The following is a 25,614-nucleotide window of genomic DNA, read 5'->3' on the forward strand; positions in this document are numbered from 1 at the left end:
TGAACGAAAAACAAATATGTAACACATAAACAAACGACAACCACTGAATTACAGGCTCCTGACTTGGGAGAGGCACATACATACAGAATGTGGCGGGGTTAAACATGTTAGCGGGATCCCAACCCTCCCCCTAACCTGGGACAGTGGTGTAACAGTACAACATAAGAACGAACTATAAAAATCAGTTGAAAGAGGCTTAACTCATCAGATGGATAAAAATACAAATAATACAAATACAAGTGGACGTGGCCGGGCACTTGTACATTCAAACAACAAAAACACACGAAGTACAGATCTAAGAGTACTCGCAGTTACTGACAGCTAGTTCAAAGCCACTAACAACTAATAAAAAAAATCATGCATCTAAGACTAAATTATCAATCCGTACACATCCAACATCCAATGGATTTAGTGTAAAGACGTCATAAACAGTCAGAGAAAAACATGACCTTGTGCAATGCCAAGATACAGGTATCGACATATTGTAGATCCATGAATGTGTATATGTATATAACAATAATATTTAGTTTGCTTTAAATTTACTGATAACAAAATCAATATTAGTACCAATAAAAACAATATTTAATGATCTTATTACAGTGTTGAATTGGTAACCTTTTAGAATAAGTTTATTTAAAGGATCGATAAGTTTACCAGGATCGTTTCTAAATTTCCGGGCACGGTAAACAATATTGCCGTAAAAATGAGGATGAGCAATCCCGTTTGAAATAAGTTTTCTACAGGTACAACCAAACTTCAAAACCAAATCTTTATATCTGTGGAAGAATTAAGTAAAGGTTTTAAGTAATTTGTGGTAACGAAATCCCTGGCTTAATAATTTACCAGTAATACATAGATAACGTTCGTTAAAATCAAAAACGGCACAACAGAGCGAACGAGTTGTGAAATATAAACACCGTAAGATGGTGCCAAAGGAACATCACCATCCAAAAAGGGAGAATTAACAATAGGGAACGACAAATCGTCCTTTTTGTCGTAAATTTTAGTGTGGAGTTTCCAGTGTAAAACCGAAATATCTAAATCTAGGAAAGGACAGTTGTTACCGTTTAAATTTGATTTATTCAAAGTAAGTTCCTTTGGGTAAATTTCGGCAGTATATTGAGAAAATTCTTGATTATTTAACGAAAAAATATCATTAAGATAACGGTAAGTGTTGTTGAATTTATCAATTAAATGCAATTTAGACAGGTCTTTACTGAGTTTGGTCATAAACTGTGATTCATAACAGTACAAAAACAAGTCTGTCATTAAAGGGTCGCAATTAGTGCCCATAGGAATAACTACAACCTGTCGATAAACTTTTTTTAAATCTTTAGTTTTAGATATTTGCCAAAAATTATCTAAAACTTAAAGTATTACTTCTTGTCCTTCAATGTTTCTTGTGACTTTCTGTCCTATCTCCTTATTGGTGAATGTAGGAATAAATGTCATAGGAAAACAGTCATGGGTAAAAAGTCATTAAAAAGTCACAGGAAAAGAAGTCGCAGGAAATAAGGTTACACTAATAGTTTCATAAGTTATTATTAAATTATTGTTTACCTTGCATTTTTACCTTATTTTATTTTAAGATTTTCTTTTAATAAAACCATTTAAAATGTTTAAGAACTATTTATTGTTTTTAATTGGTTTTCTATTATTAATTATTTATTTGGAAAAAGATGAAAATTTTGAATAACAGCTGTATATCCGGTGCGTAAAAATAAATAAAATTTTGATTTCGTTATCTTAAAAACAAGAACCATTAAACAAAAAACCTAGAACATGCATAAATAATTCAAACATGTTCAACCTGTATACACGTGCGTGATAAACTGGTCTTGGTTAAATGGACATGAATTTCAATCGATAACACAAGTGACAATCAATTCTGTGTGGCACGTGTCAATTTATAAATTAAGGTTTATGACCCCTTCTGTAGCCATGTGTATTTTCCAAGAGCAAAAGTATCAAACCAGCAAAGATAATGAATATTAGAGATGTGCCTTTTTGGACATATACCAAAGGGAAACTTCGTTCAAAGAAATATCATTTCTTTTTTCATTGCATTGGATATAAAACGAGGATTTTGTGGCAAGTGAAGCCAAGATTTTTGCAGAAAATCTATAGACCATAATACAGAAATTTTCGTTATGAAATTTTAAACATAGATAACTAACTTGTTTGTCTTTGTCTTTGATGTGCTAGCGTTCATTGTTTACCAAAAGTCTTAAACAACCCTTCCATTCCGAAACAAACTTGTGCTGAGTTATTGAAGTTGAGCGCACCCTAGAGGGTGTACCTGAATTTGTCCATATTTATTTTTTTTTAACCAATATCCTAATTTATAAACTTGTTTTAAGGAAATCATTGCTAGCACTGCATGCAATAATACTCTATTTGCCAAATTGTCAAATGTTAGAATACAAATGTAAAGGTTGTTGATTTTTTATAAAATTTCCAAATGTTAAGCAGTGAAACAACAGAAGGGTACATTTTCCTTAAATAACTTCGTAATTTCTTAAAATATGATTATAAGATTTATTAATATAGATATATTTATTTATTTATTTTAACCTAGTCTATCTCTATATTTCATGTCATTTGTGTCACCTATATGAGCCCATCAGGTCCTTTGTGAACAATCCTGTTCTGAGTACTGTAACGTGTAACGGGCGATCAATGGATCCGTACCTGAATACATCGGGATTTCAAGTGTTAAATTTAATTTTGTACCACAACCAGTCGTCCTATTCAAAACAATTAACACAGCCTTAAATGGATTCACCATGCAAAATAAAAAAACAACACAATGCACCTAAATCAAAATGCAAGGTGAAGAACCTCGTTCACAATGCATAAACACAATGTTTCATCATTTTACATCCTTCGGAATTACTAAATTCAGTCTACTTACCAGTTGGAATATTCCGTAAAGTTTATCCTTCAATGGCTCACACAAAACTGACAGCGTTTCACTGTCTTGAGCTGGTTTATATACTACCGTCTGGATTAGCTCATATACTTAAATGGGGCGGTAAGTTAAAATCAAGCACATACCAACTATAGGGGTGTTTTGAAGTAACATTGTTTTTTAACCATGGTGAAACTTATATATATATAGAAACACAATCTATAGAAAGGACAACTGGTATTTTACAGCAAAATAAGTAAACTAAGACCGATTTCCGTTACAGTACACTAAGGAGGTCATTTTCAGTACTTCTACGAACCCCTTCATTTGAACACTTTTCCCAAAGTATATTCTGTAAAGGCCGTGTATGTTCATGTTGACGATTGATATGAAAAGAAAATAATTATTCTCTGTGTTATATCGATTTAAAACCTTGACATTTACATGGACTAGTCAGCAGTGATGTGTTTTGTGACTTATTTTTGTTATCCTTACATAGACATGTACTGAATGTGCAAGTTTGTTACTCTTTTTTTATAACTTATTTTTCTTATGACTTACATAGCTTTAACTTTATTAGCACTAACACATTAACATTAGATGGTTATGGCAACAAAATACAGACAACTACAATTAAACATGTACAGTGAAGGTGTGACACTGGATAAGTATGAAAACAAAATAATGAAAACGATAGTCTTTTTTGACATAGAGTTTCTTACCACAATCATTCATTCAAGTTATTCTCAAAATTTTAAATACTGTTGGAGAATTACAAAAATAAGTCACAAAACACATCACTGCTGACTAGTCCATGTAAATGTCAAGGTTTTACATATGATGAAGAAAAAATCGTGTTGTCCAATAGACCCTTATTTAATTTTCAATGCGGTTATCTCTCAAATAATTATAAATAGAACATTTTAAAAGAAAATGTAGTTCCTCGCAATGTTTCCAAAACTTCCCAGGCATGTTATCACCTTCATTTCCGATACACTTATACTTATAAACTGTGAATTGGAAATTTACGGAACAGTTTCAATTAACAAATGAAAGTGAGGTATTGTCACACTCTGCAATTACACGAAATGCACCAGTAAAACTTATCTCGGTATAATTGTCTAAAATCTTAATTGCGTCTTTATTTCACCACTGTTTCTCGCATGGAATATTCCTCCCATTTTTGTGTTTAAGATTTAAAAACATATTTAATATTTCGATTATTTTCCCTTATATCTCACAATAGCTTTTACAGTATCTTTATACGTGCTTCGACCAAACTGATCTATAAATGCCATCTATATATATTTTGCTGTTTTATTTATGAACCATAACTCGTTTTATTCTTCTTTATAGTGTGACTTCTTTAGAAAGGATAAAAATCCAGGTTTAATAAATGATCATCAAAGAGCCGTACAAAGCAATTAAGATTATTACAGTTAAAGTCCTCAAGAATTCAAACATCCCTGGCTTTTAATATTTTGGAAATGAGCGTAACCGATGACGATAAATACCGAAAAGCGCTTCGAACGCCCAAAATTTATAGTTTTATTCTCATTTAACAGACGAAGACGGATGTTTTAACTATCTTGACTGACTATTAAGCCCTCGCACGGTCGGTAAAATTCATTTTACAGAGAGTAGTATCAGAGACATATAATACAAAAATGTATTTTATGTCTCTGGTAAATTGTCATCTGTTCTGGTTGAAAGACAAAGTTGTATATTGCATTTACGTCATTATATTATAAATGCAAACACACGCAAAATTGAGTAACAATTAATTCAGTAGCACAATAATGTTGTAGCACAAATCAACTGATAAACAAACATTTTCCATCAAAGTACAAAACACTTGAATACAGCAGTTTGTGTAACAGAATTTTTTTTCTCCGTTTTTAACTATCACCCCCTCGTTTTGCAGACCTTCAATAAATCTTATCAAAATACTGATACATTGCGAAGCAAGGAGACACTGTCTGTTTTTCAATCAGTCAGTGTGTTTGTGTGTGGTTATAGCTATAGCAAGCTAACATGTATGTGTATATAACAGTCATCCTTTTTTTATAATTTCACTTATGAAAACAATCTTTAAAAAGCAAATATAAAATTTCCATCAAATGTATTTTTATCATTTCATTTTCAAAACTTGTTTATTAAAAACATTTGACCAAAACGACTAGAAATACTGGAAAAATAAACATTGGTCACGTATGACATATCAAAAAATATAAAACAAGCCGAGAAAAACATGTTTACGGTAATAAACATTACTTTGGTGATATAAAAGAAAATTCAATTGCGAATTTCAATTTTAGAAATACTTTTTTGGTAACCAAATGATGTTTTCTTTAATTTTGATGTTAACTTTGATTATACAGTTGTATGTCTTGAATGCATTTTTTATGCGCCTAGAAGTCCCGAGCGGCGTTTAGAAGTTCTACGGTGTAACTTTAATTTATCATTAATTTATTTGAAGTGATCAAAACGCTCTAATGAGAATCTTGATGGTGTCCTTCTTTTCTGTCAGAGGAAAGACGATGGTGAGTATAAGGAATTCACAGTCGAAGCCTGACTGTTATAACCTCTAATGTAATACACACAGTATGGTTTTATAGTCATTGGAGACACACGTTTACTAAGAGGAAGCCGTAAAATAATTATATATTGACCAAACATTCTGCATATTATTGTATAATAATATCAAAATTTATTTCCAAGTATAATTAGTTTTGATTAAATTCGTTTCAGGAATTCATATGTGTATTACTTAACAAAAACCAGATTATTATAGAAATAAAGCTTAGTTATATATATCATTTATATAGCACACCTTTACGAATTAATTATTTAATTCATGAAAAGCGTAGCTTTGAGAGGATTAAATATATTAATGAGTTAGGCGTGGCTATATATGATTTGTAACATTAATGGGATATGACACATGTCAAAGATTAAATCCTGTCCAATAAAACTTTACTGCACTTTTCTATATGTCAATGAAATAGTGGCGTGATACTATATCTGATCACATGCAGCAGATTTGTATGTCCGATAAAGGTACGTTTCAAAGTAAAAGAATTGTTGCCGTGGGATTCATACTCGATAGTATCATTTATGTGTCATTGAATATTTTTTCTTTTCGAAAATTATTGAAAAAGGGTGTGTGGTTCGGAGCTGAGACTACTATAACATTTATAGTTATAGTAGTCTCAGTTGGGAGAGAAATGTGGGGGAGGATGGGAGGGCGGGATAATGCAAAACTTTATTCGATTTTTATTTGCCCTCACATCCGAAAAAAGACGTGTAGTGTCAAAGAACGTTGTGATAAAAAGGAGACATTTCTCATACCAATTATGAAGGTAATAAATAATCTTTTTTTCATTCCCAAGAACTGGGAAAAGATAGTTTTATAACAATAATTTGGATGATATACAATTTTTTACCTTTTTTTTTATGGGGAGGGGTGGGGGGTCTCGACCCTTATATTCTTTTTTAACAAAAATAGATTTTAGGGTCTGAGCTTATACTATTTCTAAGCATTCAAATATATATGGAAGGTAAGGTAATTTCTCCTGACGATATATAAATATTTCAAACTTCTCAAATAGCTTCAATAAGAATAAACAAAACTAAAACCTTATTAAAGAAGGTGAGCCTAAAAATAATTGTTTGAAATATTTTGATATTTCACAGAATGCAACTTTTTGTGTGTGTTTATAGCTATAGCAAGCTAACATGTATGTGTATATAACAGTCATCCTTTTATTATAATTTCACTTCTGAAAACAATCTTTAAAAAGCAAATATAAATTTCCATCAAATGTATTTTTATCATTTCATTTTCAAAACTTGTTTATTAAAAACATTTGACCAAAACGACTAGAAATACTGGAAAACTAAACATTGGTCACGTATGACATATCAAAACATATAACACAGGCCGAGAAAAACATGTTTACGGTAATAAACATTACTTTGGTGATATAAAAGAAAATTCAATTGCGAATTTCAATTTTAGAAATACTTTTTTGGTACCCAAATGATGTTTTCTTTAATTTTGATGTTAACTTTGATTATACAGTTGTATATCTTGAATGCATTTTTTATGCGCCTAGAAGTCCCGAGCGGTGTTTAGAAGTTCTACGGTGTAACTTTAATTTATCATTAATTTATTTGAAGTGATCAAAACGCTCTAATGAGAATCTTGATGGTGTCCTTCTTTTCTGTCAGAGGAAAGCAATCAACTAAAAACGGAACGTCATCATGTAAAAACTTTAAAAATAGAAATAAGGTGAAAATTAACCAGTAAAAGTAATAGGAATACAAAAAACATCATAATATTTAAAATAAAAATGATTATCTTTTTGGTGTATTAAAGGGGCATTAGCTGGCAAATTCATATTCACCGATTTGACTCAGATTCTCATATTTGATTTATAACATACTAAAACGTATATTTAAATTACAAGTCTGAAATAAACAGTTAACAATGCATGTACTCGATAAATTATATCAGAATTTCGTGTGTATTTTTGTCTAGACGCCATCTAATGAACTATCGAGATGACCTCCGACGGTAAATGTTACACCACTGTCCCAGGTTAGGGGTATGGTTGGGATCCCGCTAATATGTTTAACCACGCCAAATTCTGTATGTACAGTATGTTCCTGTCCCAAATCAGGAGCATGTAGTTCAGTGGTTGTCGTTTGTTGCTGTGTTACATATTTGTTCTTCGTTTATTTTTTTTCTAATTAATTGTACATTAATTAGGCCGTTTTTTTTCTCGTTTGAATTGTTTTACATTTGTCATTAAGGGGCCTTTTATATCTGACTATGCAGTAGGGCTTTGCTCATTGTTGAAGGCCGTACAGTGATCTTTAGTTATAAATGTCTGTGTCATTTGGTCTCTTATGTAAAAATTAGTTGTCTCATTTGTAATCATATACCACATTTTCTTTTTTATATTATACATAACCCAATATAAACATGAACATAAATATAAACAGATAGCGACCTCGTGGTTTTGTTTTTTTTTCTAGGTCTGTTTGATTTCATGTTATAGGTAAAACATAAGTTAATTATCGTTTTTACCTGTATAAAAATGATTTTTTGTAGATCGAATCCGTCAACGAAATGGTTCACCTTTGTTTCACTTTCAATGTTGACATTGTTTTCCTTTTAATGGCTGAACACGATTAATACATGCGCAACCAATTTCTAGCTAATGGGATAAATTGAAGGTCACAGGAATACGGATTTAATGAGGTCGCACATCACTTGCATGTGAATAATTTATCACCGATGTTTCTTTGCTTATTTTGACAAAATTGAACCAAATTTGCTGCTAAAAGCGAATCATTATTTCACTTTTATTAATGATCGATTCAAACAAAATTATTCTATTTTTTTCATATCTCGTAGCTAATGCCCCTTTTGAAGATTCCGTATTCAAGCCATCAGAAAAGCCCATGCTTTTTTGTTTATGTACCTCCATAAGCTGTTAATATTTAAATGATATACTATGACTTAGTTATAATTTCCAGCTGATAAATTATGTATTGTGCAGTCAAGCAAGGTTGACCATAGTATTAAAATTGGCTGTGTATGCTGGTTTCACGTTCAAGTATCACTACTTGTATATATATTACTGAATATTTTTTTTTTCGGAGGGAGGTTGGTGTGTTTGAGCGTTTGGTTTTAGGTGTTTGGTGTTTGTTTTTAATCATTTTGTATCATTGCTTTTTTGTTAGGAATGGAATCGATGTTTGCTTAGCTTTTTAAATATACATGTACGTGGTTTTTTTTTATTGTCTTTTATGGTAAGGGAAGAAGTTTTTCCTTGCTGAGCTATATGTATATACATTACCTTTCCCTTTATCTGACCAGTTATCTGTTACCGTACTCTCTCTTGTTTGATTACATTTGGGTTTATTTCTGGGAGACTCTACAGAAATATGAAAAAAAACATGACAAATATGTAATGACATTTACTTCATGTGGGGTCGAAGGAAATCGTTGATCAATAATGAACGTATTACCCGATCAGATTGATAAAGAATGGCAAGCAAATATATCATGGTTAAATTTAAAGTATTTTACAGACATATGTATACATGCAATACTTTGTCAAATTGTTAAAATGGCCACAACAGATACATTTAACACAATTAATTTGTTTTAATGTTTTTTATGATTTCCGCCAAAAAAAAAACCTGTTTTCTTTTAAATTCAACACGCGAGGCTCGTCAAGTTATTTATTTTGTGACATCATAAAAGGAAATGCAATGGAAAGCAAGACAATTGGATGTCATAATTGATTTGACCGAAGAATAACTGAGATCAAACTAACCATATGTTGATTAGATAAAAAGAACAATTGGAAAGGACAGGGCTTAATATAGACCCTACTACTGCATCAAGTGTAATACGACATTTCTCTATTCAAGACAGTTAAATTTCAAATTTAAAGCGCAAGACTCGTCGATTTATATATTTCGTGACATCACAAAAGAAAATGTCGAGGAAAGCAAGACACTTCGACGTCATTATTGAACTTTGACCAATGAATAAACCGAAATCAAACAAATCAAATGTTGATTAAATAAAGATAATCAATTGGTAAGAACAGGGATGATTCGGCTAAGAATTATTGAATTATTTCATTGTACTATATCGAAAGATTGAAATAGTTTTCGAATGGTCTGTGTTTGCCCTGTTTTGTTTTGATCATCTCAAATGAGACTTTTGATCAATCTAGCAGGTGAAGTTGCATTCATTAAGATTTTAGTGTTTAACCAGCATTGGTATTCAGGCTATAAATGGAAAAATCATTATGAATGGCCACAACTGATACATACAACCAAATTTATATTTTTGCCATATTTTGGGTTTATTTCATCGAAAAAAAAAATCAGTCATCTTTATGAAAAATTGTGAAAAACGCTTTTTGGATGAAATAAATGTAGGAGAAATAAAACTTCTTCATCTTCACGCTTTAAACGTTATATAAAGGCTAGAAGAAGTACAAACAAAAACTGTCATAGGAATTTAAACAACTTTAAGGCAAAAGGAATGATAAAAGTTAACCTCTCAGAAATCAAATGCATTTCAAAGTGTATCCTCTATTTACTGGTATTATTCAAATAAATCACTTTCTTTTAGTTTTTGCTGAAAAAATTATGTTTTTTTTTTCTATCTATTTTTTTTTTACCATAGTATTAAAATTTTCTGTGTATACATTGTTGGCTGTATTCATCTCCTTTTACAGAACCTATTTGATGAAGGTTCAATATTCATAACAATTAGAATGAGAGAACTATAGGTTATAAATTGCCTCTTGGGTTGCCGATATGAACAGAAACAGTAAAATTTAAAAAAAAAACACATTAGTGTTTAGTGTTTGTTGTTTTATTATATTGGGGTTTTTTTTTGGACTGGGAATATAGTCTTTGCTTACTTTTGTGATAGATTGGAATTTTGTATATTTTCAATTGTAAATCTATATGAATTAATCATGTGACTTAAATTGATATTTTGTTGATTAAAAAAAGTAAAATAACAAAAATACCGAACTCCAAACAGGAGAATTCAAAACGAAATGTCCTTTATAACGTGGCAAAATCAAAAGCTCAAACATATCTAACGAATAGAATACAACTGTCATATTCCTGATTTGGTACAGACATTTCCTTATGTAGAAAATGATGAATTAAACCTGGTTTTATAGCTAGCTAGAACTGTCACTTGTATGACAGTCGCATAAACATCCATTATATTGACAACAATGTTTGAGCAAAACAAACAGATATAAAAGGTAAAAACGTCAAAAATTGGGGTACAGCAGTAATCATTATAATATGTATAGTCTTAATCACTATTAAAACAAATAACGGTTTTATCAAAGAAACACAAAAACAAATAACGGTTTTAACAAAGAAACACAAAAACAAATAACGGTTTTAACAAAGAAACACAAAATGGCATTAAGACAAAGTACATTAGCAAAACCGAAAGACAAGAACTAAAAATTTACCATAACACAATAACACAAAGGAGGGATGTATAAGTACCGATCCACATCATAAGTATATATAATCAAAAATGGATAAACAGTATAGGTTACAAATACACAAGGACAAACAAGGGGAATTTAAACACGTAATAAAGTTGATAAACAACGTCAGTTCTTAGAATCTGAACTTCCAGACCATCAAGTATTATTTGTGAAGTTGATACGGAATATTTATCAACAAGGTCTTGGTATCTTCATATGAACTTTTTTAGAAGCAGGACAAGAAGTTCTTTGACATAACCTTGGCCCATCGACTTTCTGCTCAGATACTGATGACGTTTTATAAAGTCTGAGTATAGCTGCAAGCTCTTGAATATCGAATGGGTTTGGAAATATTTATCCCATATGCAGGTGAAGTTGGTGTATTACTGCTAGTGTGGGGAAAATTTATAATTTCAAAGTTAAAATCTCGATTGTCATAGAAATTGGTATTGAGATGATTACTTATGTCAAATTTGAGGTATAAGTCTAAAAATGAGGCGGAGGAAGCCGTGTCTGTTGTTTCGTTAATTTCTAGTTCTAGAGGATATACTAATGGAACAAAATCAGAAAAAAAGTTTGGATTGTTAATGGAATGAATTGGGCTTCTTTGATTTTCTTGTTTTTGACAAGTGTCTGAAGGAACTCCGACTCATATGAAATCAAGACGAGATCAGCAAGGAAAGGCGCACACTTGGTTTCCATAGGCAGGCCGACAACTTGATGAAAACGTCTACCTCCAAATTCAACAAATATGTTGTCAATGAGAAACTTCAACATATTAATCACTAGTTCCTCTGTGTATCATGTTTTACCTTTTTGTTCACTATTATCAAAATATGCCATATGGTATCCCAAAGCTATAAATTTATAGCGTATGCTGCCATTTTTATATTGAAAAGCATTGTTTATTATTTCTTTTAGACGATTTTTCAATTTCATATTGGGAATGGCGGTATACAGGTTTTTAAAAGTTCAAAGGTTTGATAGAACTAATTTCAGAGAAAGGTCGAGATTTAAAAATATCAAGAAGTTCTTTAAAGTTTTTTTAAAATCCACATAGGGTTAATACCACTACGTGAGTAAACAGGTTCGCAGTTTTTCTGAAAACCCTCTTTCACTGCGGCCAGATATTTGTCAATCTGATGGACAATTTCTTTGGAGATTATGCAGATGAGACGGTAATGTACCGTTGTTTGTAAGGAATTTTGCGAAGCTTAGGTACAAACACGGTACGTCATCAGATTTGCTGTTCGATCTAATGTTAATTGAAACCATGAAGGACTTATGATTCGCTAATACCTCATCCTTGTCAAATGATATGTTTTTATATATGGGAATATCTAAATGCCCATTTACAAGACACTCATAGAAGTACGATTTACATACAAAAACAATTTTATTTGAAGCTTTGTACACAGGAACAACACCTTATTTATCGTGAAGAGATAATAGACATTTCAGAATTTTTTGTCTCTAACTTTAGTGCAATATATGGAATTTCATATAAATAAAATGATTAGTTACAAATTGAATGGTGTTCAGGTTGTCCATTAGAAATACTGAACAGTTTACCACTTTTACTAATTTCCATATATGACATATTTCTATATTTATATTCTTAGTTAAGATATCAATGTTGTTCACATGTTCTTTTGAAGAGAAATGTCTTTTGTTTGATCACTCTCTTTTTTTGGAAAGTGTTGAATCAGGCTCATGACTAGATTGCTGAATTTGATAGCTATTACTGAATCTAAGGAAAACCTCAATTTTACTTCGACAAGCTTTTTATGTTTGACTACATTGCTTTCTATTGCTAAGGAACATAGAAGTTCAACCTTGTGTTTGACCCATGGGATCTTTTATAATGACATTGTGGACCAATGACCTTCACAAAGGTCACAAGGTCAAAAGTCAAGCTCATGTCCCTAATAGCGAATGTGTTGTTTTTTTGTCATATTTTAACGGTTTTATGTGTGTTTGAGAGCTTTTCAATGCATTCTACGCCTATTGGAACATGTATTTTAAATTACGAAAGGGAAAGACCTCTCAATTGTTCAAGAACAATTGACATTTTAATTATTATTATTATTATTATTATTCTTTCCGCCAAACTTGAACGACATTTCCCAAAAAAAGTATGCGACATGTTGAAATGATATTAGGTATCAAGTATCGGTTGACCAAAAGCTATCTTGTGCTTAGTGCACCACGCCTTAATATTTCCTTTATAGCGGTTATCTCCCCTTACACCGAAAGCCTTGTTATCATTAAAACACCTTAACCATAATAGGTAGAAAAAAAAAACGAAGGGTTGAATTTGCTCAGGACCAGACCCTGGTTCTTCATTACATTTGGATCGAAAAGTTTCAACGACTCATTGGTAGGGTTATGCCCCTTTGAAAATTAACCAATGTCGGTTGACCACTGAAAATCAGAAACCGTAAGTCGTAACCACCTAGGATCTTTACCAATGATCATCAATTCATGTGACTATTAAAAATGGTCAAAGGTCAAAATCATGACAAAGATTTTGACCTTAGCTTTGTTATCGGGATTACTCAATAACCGTAAAAGATGGCTGACAAAATGTAATGGAGAAAATGTGTGTCTGGGTCCGAAATGAATTTTTTTTGCTTATATCTCAAACGAGGTAAGAGATAGAAAGAAACTTTGAATTGCAAAAATGTTCAGCACAATATGATCTACAAAGTTATGTCAAGGTCAGATGTCAAGGTCCCTAGCAACGACATAAAAAAACCTTAGCAACCATATATTTTTGAACTTAGAAGGCTATAAATAATATAAATATGACATTTTTAATACTGGAAATATCATTTTTGTCCCTAGCAATGACATATAAGTCTTTATCAACTACTTATTTTTTCAACTTTAAAGGCTATGAATAGTAGATATGACATTATTTATACTGGAAGTAATATTTTTAACCTTTGCAATGATTTTTGTCTTTAGCAACCACTTGTTATGAACATAAAAGTCCTTAGCAACCATATATTTTTGAAGTAAGAAGGCTATCAGTAAAAGGAAAAAGGAAAGACCTTTCAATTGTTCACGAACAATTGACTTTTAATTATGATTAAGGTCTTTCCTTTCACTGTAAGGAAAGACCTTACTGTATTTCTTCTGATTATTAAGGTCTTTCCTTTCATTATAAGGAAAGACCTTACTGTATTTCATCTGATTATTAGGTCTTTCTACTTTTCTGTGGAAAGACCTATTGTATTTGTTCTGATTATTATTATTATTATTATTAAGGTCTTTCCTTTTCAAAAAGGGAAAGACCTTACTGTATTTCTTCTGATTATTATTATTATGATGATTATTATTATTATTATTATTATTATTATTATTATTATTATTATTATTCTTTTTCCGCCAAACTTTGACGAAGTTAGCAGCCTTAACCGTAAGATGTGTCGCTTTCATGTACACACTTTGTATCGGTGTCATGAATACCTATCCGGAACTCACCCTCACTCACCTCATCCCTACGAAACCTAAAAACCTTTTTATCATTTGAACTCCGTAACCGTATAGGTAGAATAAAACCGAAGGGTGAAATTTGTTCAGGACCAGACCCCGGTTCTTCGTTACATTTGGATTGAAAAGATTCAACGACTCATTGGTAGGGTTTTTGAAAATTAACCGCAGTCGGTTGGCCCCAAAACTCAGAAACCGTAAGTCGTAGACACCTAGGATCTTCACCAATCATTATCAATTGATGTGACCCTGAAAAATATCTCAAGGTCAAATTTCTATGTTGAGTTTGACCTTTGACGTACCACCTTGTTATGAGATAATCTCAAAAACCATTATACTTACAGAAGTTTTGAATAATGGAAAATGTTTGGGTCATTTAGGCGCAACTTTGTTACATTTGACCGAAGAGATTTGACCTTTCTGAAAGGGGCATAACGCCTGTTTTAGGTTTCTGAAAAGACAAAATCAGCTTTTACTATATAACCAAAGGTCCTAGACCCATGGGGTCTTCAGCAATGACATTGGGGACTAATGACTTTGACAAAGGTCAAAGGGTCAAAGGTCAAGGTCATGTCCCAGATAGCGAATTATGTGTTTTTGACCTTATTTAAAGGATTTTAGTGTGTTTTAAAGGTTTTTAAGGTTGACCTTGACCTTTGACCTTTCAACTTTTTATTGGATATCTCAAAAAATGGTTAATCTTACAGAAATAGTAAACAGTGAATAATGTTTAGGTGACTGAGGCACAACTTTTTAATATTTTGACCGAAGAGATTTGACATATTCTTAAGGGGCATAACCCCCGTTAACGGTTTCTGAAATGGTAAAATTAGCTTTAACTCTTGAACCAAAGGTCCTAGACCCATGGGGTCTTTTACAATGACATTGTGGACTGATGACCTTCACCAAGGTCACACGGTCAAAAGTCAAGGTCATCTCCTAAAAAGCGAATTTCTTGATTTTTATCATATTTTAACAGTTTTTTGTGTGTTTAAGAACTTTTCAATACATTTAACGTCTATTGGAACATGTATTTTACATTACAAAAGGAAAGACCTCTCAATTGTTCAAGAACAATTAACATTTTAATTATTATTATTATTTCTTTTCCGCCAAACTTTCACGAAGTAAGCAGCCTTAACCGTAAGACGTGTCACTTTCATGTTCACACTTTGTATCGGTGTCATGAATACCTATCCGGAACTCATCCTGTGAGTCAAAAAATTTTGTCGGTTCTGAGTAATCCCTCCGAAACCAAAAAACCTTGTTATCATTCAAACACCGTAACCGTAATAGGTAGAAAAAAAAACTGAAGGGTGAAATTTGTTCAGGACCAGACCCCGGTTCTTCGTTACGTTTGGATCGAAAAGATTCAACGACTCATTGGTAGGGTTATGTCCCTATGAAAATTAACCGGTGTCGGTTGGCCACGAAAACTCAGAAACCGTAAGTCGTAGACACCTAGGATATTCACCAATGATCATCAATTCATGTAACTTTAAAAAATGCCTCAAGGTCAAATTTGTATGTTGACCTTGACCTTTGACCTTACAACTTGTTATGGGATAATCTCAGAAACCATTATACTTACAGAAGTTTTGGATAGTGGAAAATGTTTGGGTCATTACGGCGCAACTTTGTTACATTTTGACCGAAGAGATTTGACCTTTCTGTAAGGGGCCTAACCCCTGTTTCAGGTTTCTGAAAAGACAAAATCAGCTTTTACCATATAACCAAAGTTCCTAGACCCATGGGGTCTTCAGCAATGACATTGGGGACTAATGACCTTGACAAAGGTCAAACGGTCAAAGGTCAAGGTCATGTCCAAGATAGCGAATTATGTGTTTTTGACCTTTTCTAAAGGATTTTTAGTGTGTTTTAAAGCTTTTTGAGGTTGACCGTGACCTTTGACATAAAAATTATTTATTGGATATCTCAAAAACGATAATACTTACAGAAAAAGTAAATAGTGAAAAATATTTGGGACATAAAGTCGCAACTTTTTTACATTTGACCGAAGAGATTTGACCTATCCGTAAGAACATAACCCCTGTTAACTGTTTACGGATAGACAAAATAAGATTTAACACTTGAACCAAAGGTCCTAGACCCATGAGGTCTTTTGTTATGACATTGTGGACCAATGACCTTGATAAAGGTCATGAGGTCAAAAGTCAAGGTCATGTCCCAAATTCCGAATTATGTGTTTTGACCATATTTTAAGGGTTTTGTGTGTGTTTTAGAGCTTTTCAATGCATTATACGCTTATTTAAACATATATTTTACATAATGAAAAGGAAAGACCTCTCAATTGTTCAAGATCAATTGACATTTTAATTATTATTAAGGTCTTTCCTTTTTCAAAAGGGAAAGACCTTACTGTACTTCTTCTGTTTATTATTATTATTATTATTATTATTATTTTTATTATTATTCTTTTTCCGCCGAACTTTGACGAAGTTAGCAGCCTTAACCGTAAGACGTGTCGCTTTCATGTTCACACTTTGTATCGGTGTCATGAATACCTATCCGGAACTCACCCTGTGAGTCAAAAAATTTTGTCGGTTCGGAGTAATCCCTCCGAAACCAAAAAACCTTGTAATCATTCAAACACCGTAACCGTAAGAGGTAGAAAAAAAACAAAGGGTGAAATTTGTTCAGGATCAGACCCCTGGTTCTTTGTTACATTTGGATCGAAAAGATTCAACGACTCGTTGGTAGGGATAATATCAGAAACCATTATACTTGCAGAAGTTTTGAATAGTGGAAAATGTTTGGGTCATTAAGGCGCAACTTTGTTAAATTTTGACCGAAGAGATTTGACCTTTCTGTAAGGGGCATAACCCCTGTTTTAGGTTTCTGAAAAGTCAAAATCAGCTTTTACTATATAACCAAAGGCCCTAGACCCATGGGGTCTTCAGCAATGACATTGGGGACTAATGACCTTGACAAAGGTGAAAAGTTCAAAGGTCAAGGTCATATCCCAGATAGCGAATTATGTGTTTTTGACCTTATTTAAAGGATTTCAGTGTGTTTTGAAGCTTTTTAAGGTTGACCTTGACCTTTGACCTAACCACTTTTTATTGGATATCTCAAAAACGATTATACAAACAGAAATCGTCAATAGTGAAAAATGTGTGGGTCATAGAGGCAAAACTTTTTTACATTAAGACCAAAGAGATTTGACCTATCTGTTAGGGGCATAACCCCAATTAACTGTTTCTGAAAAGACAAAATTAGCTTTTAGTCTTGAACCAAAGGTCCTAGACCCATGGGGTCATTTGTAATGACATCCTGGACCAATGACCTTGACAAAGGTCATAAGGTCAAAGTCAAGGTCATGTCCCAAATAGCGGATTTTGTGTTTTTTGTCATATTTTAAGGGTTTTAAGTGTGTTATAGAGCTTTTCAATGCATTGTACGCCTATTGAAACATCATGTACATTATGAAAAGGAAAGACCTCTCAATTGTTCAAGAACAATTGACATTTTAATTATTATTATTATTATTATTATTATAATTATTATTATTATTCTTTCCGCCAAACTTTAACGACCTAAAAAAAAAGTACGCGACATGTTAAAACGATATTAGGTATCTAGTATCGGTTGACCAAAAGCTATCTTGTGACGAGGGCACGACCGCGTAACATTTCCTTAATAGCGGTTATCTCCCCTAACACAGAAAACCTTGGTATCATTCTAACTCCATAACCATGATAGGTAGAAAAAAAACGAAGGGTTGAATTTGTTCAGGACCAGACCCCGGTTCTTTGTTACGTTTGGATCGAAAAGATTCAACGACTCATTGGTAGGGTTATGCCCCTATAAAAATTAACCGGTGTCGGTTGGCCACGAAAACTCAGAAACCGTAAGTCGTAGACACCTAGGATATTCACCAATGATCATCAATTCATGTAACTTTAAAAAATGCTTCAAGGTCAAATTTGTATGTTGACCTTGACCTTTGACCTTACAACTTGTTATGGGATAATCTCAGAAACCATTATACTTACAGAAGTTTTGGATAGTGGAAAATGTTTGGGTCATTACGGCGCAACTTTGTTACATTTGACCGAAGAGATTTGAACTTTCTGTAAGGGGCATAACCCCTGTTTCAGGTTTCTGAAAAGACAAAATCAGCTTTTACCAAATAACCAAAGTTCCTAGACCCATGGGGTCTTCAGCAATGACATTGGGGACTAATGACCTTGACAAAGGTCAAACGGTCAAAGGTCAAGGTCATGTCCAAGATAGCGAATTATGTGTTTTTGACCTTTTCTAAAGGATTTTTAGTGTTTTAAAGCTTTTTGAGGTTGACCGTGACCTTTGACATAAAAATTATTTATTGGATATCTCAAAAACGATAATACTTACAGAAAAAGTAAATAGTGAAAAATAATTGGGACATAAAGGCGCAACTTTTTTACATTTGACCGAAGAGATTTGACCTATCCGTAAGAACATAACCCCTGTTAACTGTTTACGGATAGACAAAATAGATTCAACTCATGAACCAAAGGTCCTAGACCCATGAGGTCTTTTGTTATGACATTGTGGACCAATGACCTTGACAAAGGTCATAAGGTCAAAAGTCAAGGTCATGTCCCAAATTCCGAATTATGTGTTTTGACCATATTTTAAGGGTTTTGTGTGTGTTTTAGAGCTTTTCAATGCATTATACGCTTATTTAAACATATATTTTACATAATGAAAAGGAAAGACCTCTCAATTGTTCAAGATCAATTGACATTTTAATTATTATTAAGGTCTTTCCTTTTTCAAAAGGGAAAGACCTTACTGTACTTCTTCTGTTTATTATTATTATTATTATTATTATTATTTTTATTATTATTCTTTTTCCGCCGAACTTTGACGAAGTTAGCAGCCTTAACCGTAAGACGTGTCGCTTTCATGTTCACACTTTGTATCGGTGTCATGAATACCTATCCGGAACTCACCCTGTGAGTCAAAAAATTTTGTCGGTTCGGAGTAATCCCTCCGAAACCAAAAAACCTTGTAATCATTCAAACACCGTAACCGTAAGAGGTAGAAAAAAAACAAAGGGTGAAATTTGTTCAGGATCAGACCCCTGGTTCTTTGTTACATTTGGATCGAAAAGATTCAACGACTCGTTGGTAGGGATAATATCAGAAACCATTATACTTACAGAAGTTTTGAATAGTGGAAAATGTTTGGGTCATTAAGGCGCAACTTTGTTAAATTTTGACCGAAGAGATTTGACCTTTCTGTAAGGGGCATAACCCCTGTTTTAGGTTTCTGAAAAGTCAAAATCAGCTTTTACTATATAACCAAAGGCCCTAGACCCATGGGGTCTTCAGCAATGACATTGGGGACTAATGACCTTGACAAAGGTGAAAAGTTCAAAGGTCAAGGTCATATCCCAGATAGCGAATTATGTGTTTTTGACCTTATTTAAAGGATTTCAGTGTGTTTTGAAGCTTTTTAAGGTTGACCTTGACCTTTGACCTAACCACTTTTTATTGGATATCTCAAAAACGATTATACAAACAGAAATCGTCAATAGTGAAAAATGTGTGGGTCATAGAGGCAAAACTTTTTTACATTAAGACCAAAGAGATTTGACCTATCTGTAAGGGGCATAACCCCAATTAACTGTTTCTGAAAAGACAAAATTAGCTTTTACTCTTGAACCAAAGGTCCTAGACCCATGGGGTCATTTGAAATGACATCCTGGACCAATGACCTTGACAAAGGTCATAAGGTCAAAGTCAAGGTCATGTCCCAAATAGCGGATTTTGTGTTTTTTGTCATATTTTAAGGGTTTTAAGTGTGTTATAGAGCTTTTCAATGCATTGTACGCCTATTGAAACATCATGTACATTATGAAAAGGAAAGACCTCTCAATTGTTCAAGAACAATTGATATTTTAATTATTATTATTATTATTATTATTATAATTATTATTATTATTCTTTCCGCCAAACTTTAACGACCTAAAAAAAAAGTACGCGACATGTTAAAACGATATTAGGTATCTAGTATCGGTTGACCAAAAGCTATCTTGTGACGAGGGCACGACCGCGTAACATTTCCTTAATAGCGGTTATCTCCCCTAACACAGAAAACCTTGGTATCATTCTAACTCCATAACCATGATAGGTAGAAAAAAAAACGAAGGGTTGAATTTGTTCAGGACCAGACCCCGGTTCTTCGTTACGTTTGGATCGAAAAGATTCAACGACTCATTGGTAGGGTTATGCCCCTATAAAAATTAACCGGTGTCGGTTGGCCACGAAAACTCAGAAACCGTAAGTCGTAGACACCTAGGATATTCACCAATGATCATCAATTCATGTAACTTTAAAAAATGCTTCAAGGTCAAATTTGTATGTTGACCTTGACCTTTGACCTTACAACTTGTTATGGGATAATCTCAGAAACCATTATACTTACAGAAGTTTTGGATAGTGGAAAATGTTTGGGTCATTACGGCGCAACTTTGTTACATTTGACCGAAGAGATTTGAACTTTCTGTAAGGGGCATAACCCCTGTTTCAGGTTTCTGAAAAGACAAAATCAGCTTTTACCAAATAACCAAAGTTCCTAGACCCATGGGGTCTTCAGCAATGACATTGGGGACTAATGACCTTGACAAAGGTCAAACGGTCAAAGGTCAAGGTCATGTCCAAGATAGCGAATTATGTGTTTTTGACCTTTTCTAAAGGATTTTTAGTGTTTTAAAGCTTTTTGAGGTTGACCGTGACCTTTGACATAAAAATTATTTATTGGATATCTCAAAAACGATAATACTTACAGAAAAAGTAAATAGTGAAAAATAATTGGGACATAAAGGCGCAACTTTTTTACATTTGACCGAAGAGATTTGACCTATCCGTAAGAACATAACCCCTGTTAACTGTTTACGGATAGACAAAATAGATTCAACTCATGAACCAAAGGTCCTAGACCCATGAGGTCTTTTGTTATGACATTGTGGACCAATGACCTTGACAAAGGTCATAAGGTCAAAAGTCAAGGTCATGTCCCAAATTCCGAATTATGTGTTTTGACCATATTTTAAGGGTTTTGTGTGTGTTTTAGAGCTTTTCAATGCATTATATGCTTATTTAAACATATATTTTACATTATGAAAAGGAAAGACCTCTCAATTGTTCAAGAACAATTGACATTTTAATTATTATTATTATTATTATTATTATAATTATTATTATTATTCTTTCCGCCAAACTTTAACGACCTAAAAAAAAAGTACGCGACATGTTAAAACGATATTAGGTATCTAGTATCGGTTGACCAAAAGCTATCTTGTGGTGAGGGCACGACCGCGTAACATTTCCTTAATAGCGGTTATCTCCCCTAACACAGAAAACCTTGGTATCATTCTAACTCCATAACCATGATAGGTAGAAAAAAAACGAAGGGTTGAATTTGTTCAGAAGCAGACCCTGGTCCTATGTTACATTTGAATCGAAAAGATTCAACGACTCGTTTGTAGGGTTATGCCCCTTTGAAAATTAACCAATGTGGGTTGGCCACTACAACTCAGAAACCGTAAGTTGTAGCCACCTAGGATCTTCATCAATGATCATTAATTTACGTGACCATAATAAGATCTATGAAATTAGGTCAATATCAGAGATCAAGGTCCCTAGCAACGACAGAAAACACCTTAGCAACCATATATTTTTGAACTTAGAAGGCTATGAATAATATAAATATGAAATTTTTAATACTGGAAATGACATTTTTGTCCCTAGCAACGACAAATAATTCCTTATAGCAATCACTTATTTTTTTAACTTGAAAGACTATGAACAGTATATGACATTTCTAATACTGAAAGTAATATTTTTATCCTTAGGCATGATTTTTATCCTTAAGAATGATTTTTGTCCTTAACAACCACTTGTTATGAACATAAAAGTCCTTAGCAACCATAAATTTTTGAACTAAGAAGGCTATCAATAAAAGAAAAAAGGAAAGACCTCTTAATAATTATTATTATTCTTTCCGTCAAACTTTAACGACATTTCCCAAAAAAAGTACGCGACACGTTGAAATGATATTAGGTATCAAGTATCGGTTGACCAAAATCTATCTTGTGATTAGGGCACCACATCGTAACATTTCCTTTATGGCGGTTATCTCCCCTAACACCGAAAACCTTGTTCTCATTCAAACACCGTAACCATAATAGGTAGAAAAAAACGAAGGATGGAATTTGTTCAGGACCAGCCCATGGTTCTTCGTTACATTTGGATCGAAAAGATTCAACGACTCATTGGTAGGGTTATGCCCCTATGAAAATTAACCGCAGTCGGTTGGCCACAAAAACTCGGAAACCGTAAGTCGTAGACACCTTTTGTCCTTAACTATGACTATTGTCCTTAGCAACCACTTGTTATGAACATGAAAGTCAATAGCAACAATATATATTTGAACTCAGAAGATTATCAATAGTATAGATATTTATTATTGTTATTTTTTCCACCAAACTTTAACGACATTATCAATAGGGTACATTGTCTGTTTGGAAACTGACAATTGAAAAAAGGTATACAATTCTGCATAGATTCTGAAATTAAACTCATCATCTGCTGAAAGTATATAATAGATTATTTCAATGAAAAAAATAATCAGCATCTGGAAATATCCTCACCAAGCAGTGGTTAAGGACGCTCTCAAATTCCACACTAAACGACACTGCATAATTGTCAGTCAGCCTATTCCAATAGGAAATAAAATGTCACAGAAACTTTCAAATGTATCACTCTAAATTATAGTTATTTTGGCACATAAATGGTTGATCTTTCATAAAATTAATCAATTGAAAGCATATAACATCCAATCATGAACCTCAAAGATTTTTATTCTTACTACTTGTATTAGTACCATCTTTTGTACAAATTCTTTCTATGAAGAGACAACACCAGTATGTTGGTTCGACAAGTGTATGACAGTATATTTCAAGAAAAAATATGGAAGGAAAGACCTTTCAATTGTTCGTGAACAACTGACCTTTAATTATTAATATTATTATTATTATTACTACGTCTTTCCACTTTTTTTTGGAAAGACCTATTGGTTATTTTTTTTTTTTCTTCCGCCCCTTTTTTTTTCTTGCGTATTATTTTTTTACGCAAGGTGTCGCTTTGCTGTTTGGTATATGATATCGCACATTTTATGCGCCTTTGAAATTGACCCCCCCCCCCCCCCCCACTTAACCGAATACTTTTTTCTGTAGGAGTTATCTCCCCAAACACTGTTTTCCTTGTTATTGCATCTCATCAGTAACAGTAAAAGAAAGCGACACATTTATTTTACCAAATTGCTCGCTATATCCTCAGGATTTTTTGTCCAATTTTGACGGATGCGATACGAAGACTCCATATGAGAGTTATTTCCCCTTCTGTATTTGGCATAAGTGATACATTAATGTATGGCATGAATGGTAAGTGATAGAGACCTAAGGTATATGTATTTAGGGTCTTTGGTTCATTAAAATGAAATTGAGGTCAAGGTCAAAGGTCAAGGTCATATTCTAAATTTGGATTTTTCCTTGTTTTATGATCTCCTTTGTCACTTTTAAAGATATATATAAAAGAACTAGTGCAAAAGGTTTGCCTCATTGTGATGAAGATATGATACATTTGGTCTGAAACAATCCAATGACATCTTATAGGAGTTATTGTCCTTGAAATGATTAAATTTCAGGTTAATTGATTATTACTCCAACTTTGTACATGATAAAGCCAAAGAGTCTTTTGCATAATGTTGGGTGACTTATGACCGTGAAAAATTTAAACCGGAAGTGACCTTGTGTAAACCGGAAGTAGCCATTTTTGCACTTATTTCATGAAAAAGTACCTAGAAACTATATATTTTTTTAAATACGTATACATAATCCTATCATTTGAGACCGGAAGTGACCTTCCATAAACATCTCCCCTTACACCTAAAACCTTGTTATCATTTAAACACCGTAGCCATAATAGGTAGAAAACACCGAAGGGTGGAATTTGTTCAGGACCAGACCCTTGTTCTTCGTTACATTTGGATCGAAAAGATACAACGACTCATTGGTAGGGTTATGCCCCATTGAAAATTAACCGATGTCGGTTGCCCACTAAAACTCAGAAACCGTAAGTCGAAGATACTAGATTTTCACCAATGATCATCAGTTCATGTGACCATGAAAATTCTTCAAGGTCAAGGTCATGGCCTAGATTTTGACCATTGCTTGTTATCGGATTTACTCAATAACCGCAAAAGATGGCTGATAAAATGTAACAAAGAAAATGTGTGTCTTATCAAGATCTACATTTGTTATGTTGGGTCCAAAATTATTGGACCAACTATTATGGACCTAGGGCACCAAAACTGTTATTCGGGGTCCAAAATAAAGATTTTTTGCTTATAACTCAAACGAGGTTAGAGATAGAAAGAAACTTTGAATTGTTCAGCATAATATGATCTACAAAGTTAGGTCAAGGTCAGAGTTCACGATCCCTAGCAACGACATAAAAAACCTTAGCAACTATATATTTTTGAACTAAGCAGGCTATGAATAATATAAATATGACATTTTTATTACTGGAAATGACATTTTTGTCCCTAGCAACGACATATAAGTCAATCTGACATTTTTAATACTGGAAGTAATATTATTATGCTTAGCAATTATTTTTGTCCTGAGCAACCACTTGTTATGAACATAAAAATCCTTAGCAACCATATATGTTTGTACTAAGAAGGCTATCAATAAAAAGAAAAAGGAAAGACCTTTCAATTGTTCATGAACAATTGACTTTTAATTATTACTATTATTCTTCCACCTTTTTTGTCCGAGGGATTTCTCGGAGTTTAGTGAACTAATCCTAATGAATGGTTACTATAATGAAGACCACCATCTGAAATTTGGCGAACCATTTTTGGAACTTTAAAAATGGCCGCCGTTACCATGGAAACAGAAAAAAATGTGAAAAATAAAAATTTCGGTTTGATGAATTATTTGAATATGCCCAGACGTAAAATCTTAAAATTTATATACTATGTAGATGTCCACTATATACAGGTTTAAATGATTTTGACAATCATCGGAACTACTATGTTGCCATGGAAACGACAGCAAAAATTTCAAAA

The 25,614-nt window shown here is 32.9% G+C and overlaps 1 protein-coding gene across 1 annotated transcript in view; it reads right to left on the reverse strand.

Moving 5' to 3' along the window:
• LOC127704390 (uncharacterized) overlaps positions 1-25,614 on the reverse strand; it is a 62,519-nt gene that overhangs the window by 12,452 nt on the left and 24,453 nt on the right. The window contains exon 6 of the mRNA XM_052208429.1: positions 8,782-8,859. Within this exon, the coding sequence (XP_052064389.1) occupies positions 8,782-8,859 (78 nt within the window). The remainder of the gene's footprint in view (positions 1-8,781; positions 8,860-25,614) is intronic.

Source organism: Mytilus californianus, unplaced genomic scaffold, assembly GCF_021869535.1.
Source record: "Mytilus californianus isolate M0D057914Y unplaced genomic scaffold, xbMytCali1.0.p SCAF_6, whole genome shotgun sequence".
NCBI classification, from domain to species: Eukaryota; Metazoa; Mollusca; class Bivalvia; order Mytilida; family Mytilidae; genus Mytilus; species Mytilus californianus.